At 43.9% G+C, this 2,545-nt stretch overlaps 1 protein-coding gene across 1 annotated transcript; it reads right to left on the bottom strand.

The window, feature by feature from the left end:
* Positions 1-1,451: 1,451 nt before the first annotated feature.
* Positions 1,452-2,132, bottom strand: LOC142404844 (claudin-8-like). Its single transcript, XM_075491850.1, has one exon. It carries the CDS (start codon positions 2,118-2,120, stop codon positions 1,452-1,454), a length of 669 nt encoding a protein of 222 aa, XP_075347965.1. The 5' UTR covers positions 2,121-2,132.
* Between the last annotated feature and the right edge of the window lie 413 nt (positions 2,133-2,545).

Here is a 2,545-nt window from a genome sequence, read left to right on the forward strand (position 1 = left end):
GGTGACTAGAAAATTCCCACTGAAAGATCTGAGCTGGTTGTCTTAAATGTAAATGCACATTAGTTAATATACGTAATGAATATCTGTGTTCAACAGTGCTGTTTCATTTAGGTTCATCTGAAGTCAAGTTAATAAAAGGCTTGTTTAATTAAATGCAGCTTTCCATGTTCTGCTTCAAATTGAACAGTCAAATGAATATATAGAGTCATTGCTCTGCTCAACTCGAAAAGTCATTACACCTTTTTTTTTAGATACCGGTCGCAGACACAGAAAAGGATCAGACTGAGTAGCTGTGTCATGAAATTATCAATGAAATGGTACTATCCATTACTACTGTGTAAAGAACCAGAAAAAATGTTTTGAACTGGACCTTCTTTGGTCACTTATCAATGTTGTGACATGGACACTGTCAAAAGCAGGCTCCAAGTTTTCAGCTGGGAAAAAAAAATGCACAGCTGCAAATACTGTTGAACTCTGCACAATGGGCAGACAGGCATCAGGCTGCTCAGTCTACATTTTCAAATAAGTCCTATGAACACAAGACAGTCAGCAAAACATCAGGGCTTGGATTTTGTGGGTGTGACGGAGGATGTAGGCAGGAACTCTTGATCCTCCAACAGGCATGTGGGGATTACACATTCACATTGCCTGGCTTGTTTAATTATACTTTACATTAGCATGGTGCTTTAAAGTGCATAAAGGCAGATGGTCTGTCCTGAATTTTATAGAAGAGGAAGTGCTACCTATAGAAGAGGAGAAGTCATAAAAGACAAGAGGTAGCAAGCAACGGAAAGCTAATGCATTCATGGCAAAGTCTGGTGAAGTGATTAAAAATTTTATTATTCCATGAGCTGGATTCTGTGCCCTGCAGAAGAGGTAAGAAGGATACATCAACCTCACAAGTATCAATGAAATCCATAGTCAATCACAGAGGCCTCTGATGGGAGAGCATGAACATTTGTGTGCTGGTATTGGAAGTTAGATTGCTGGTGGCTTCTCTGTTCATTCAGCAGCTGCTTCAGCCATGCTGCCAACTCCATGCTTCTCAACACTGTCCTAGAGCAGTCCTTATGAAGACCTTACCTTAGAGTAAAATGCACTGCTCCCTTTGCACATCACGGGTCTAGGGGAGGGCAATGGTGCTATTGCACAGCAGCTGCCCTCCTTCCAGCCCAACCATATGCTGTTCATCTTCTCTGAGAGACTCCTGGCTGCTGCTGTTCCCATGCCATTCTTCATTCCCATATAATGGTGAGATTTCTCTTCTGACTGTGCTCTAACATAATGCCCGTGTAATATTTCCTATAAGCATGTTAGAAAGCAGATATGTATGTCAATAGTAAACAGCAAATGAACAAAATTGTTCCTCCATTACAGACTCAGAGTTTAATTAGACACTGAAGTCAATCAGTACGTGTCGACATGCTAAGCAGAAAGATCACATGTAGCAGCTACACATAGGCATGCACGCTTAGGGATGGCCCTCCTGCAAAGTCAGGTTTGTGCAATCTGTGACGGGAAAGCGATGGATACCTGGATTTTGAGGATGTATCAGCGCAGCACCAGAAGCTACAGTACATTGCTCCCGCAGCGATGAGAAGTGCAGTGCTCACCCAGCCCACAAAGAGAGCAGCTCCTAGTTCTCGTTTCAGAGGCACAGGGACTTCTGGATCATAGAAGTCGCGAATGATGCTACCTCCAGTCCAGGACACGGGGATCAGAACGAGGATGCCCGTCAGGAGAAAGGCAACTCCAGCTGCCAGTATGAAGATACTGATGCCCTGGGGATCCTCCTTGGTCCTGTGAGTGTACTTCACACCAACAATGGCCATCAAAAAGGAAATGATTGACAGGATCACTGCAATGCACATGAGGGCTCTGAATGCCTCCAAGGGTGGGGGGAGAGCCAGGACAGAGTTGTAGAATTTGCACTGCAGCCTGATGCCCAGCTGACTGATGCAGTCCATCCACAGTCCTTCCCAGATGGTCTCAAACACCACAATGTTGCCATCAATGTAGGCAGAAACTCTCCACTGCGGCATAATTGTGGCTGCCAAAGTCCCGACCATGCCGACACCTCCGAATATTAGACCAGTGATTTGTAACACACAGCAAGCCATGCTTCTTCTGAAAAAGACACCTCAAGTGAGGTGGCCTAGAAAGTCTTCCAAAATCACTTCTTCATAAAAGAAATATAAAGTATGAGAGGGAGTATTTTCTCCAGTAGTTTCCTCATACGGCAAGCTGTTGTGTTTTTTTAAAAGCAGCTCGCTCCCTTCTGAAGTTCAGACAGGTGGAAATCCATTTCTGACTGGCTAGAAGGACCTGCTATTTATTTGCTTTGAAATCCCCTCTGACTACAGCGCCTACCCATCAAGCCTAACAAGTTTCCAGCCAATGGGAAACTAGGAGGGTTGTGTCATAGTTGATTTTACTGCTTCTCATAGTGTGTCTGTAGTGATGCTGTAATTAAGTAAGTGTCAGGGATTGAGTTAAAGGTACCTAATTGCAGGGCTAATAATTTCTTAACTGCAAGATTGCAGCT

Source organism: Mycteria americana, chromosome 1 (assembly GCF_035582795.1).
Source record: "Mycteria americana isolate JAX WOST 10 ecotype Jacksonville Zoo and Gardens chromosome 1, USCA_MyAme_1.0, whole genome shotgun sequence".
Classification (NCBI taxonomy): Eukaryota; Metazoa; Chordata; class Aves; order Ciconiiformes; family Ciconiidae; genus Mycteria; species Mycteria americana.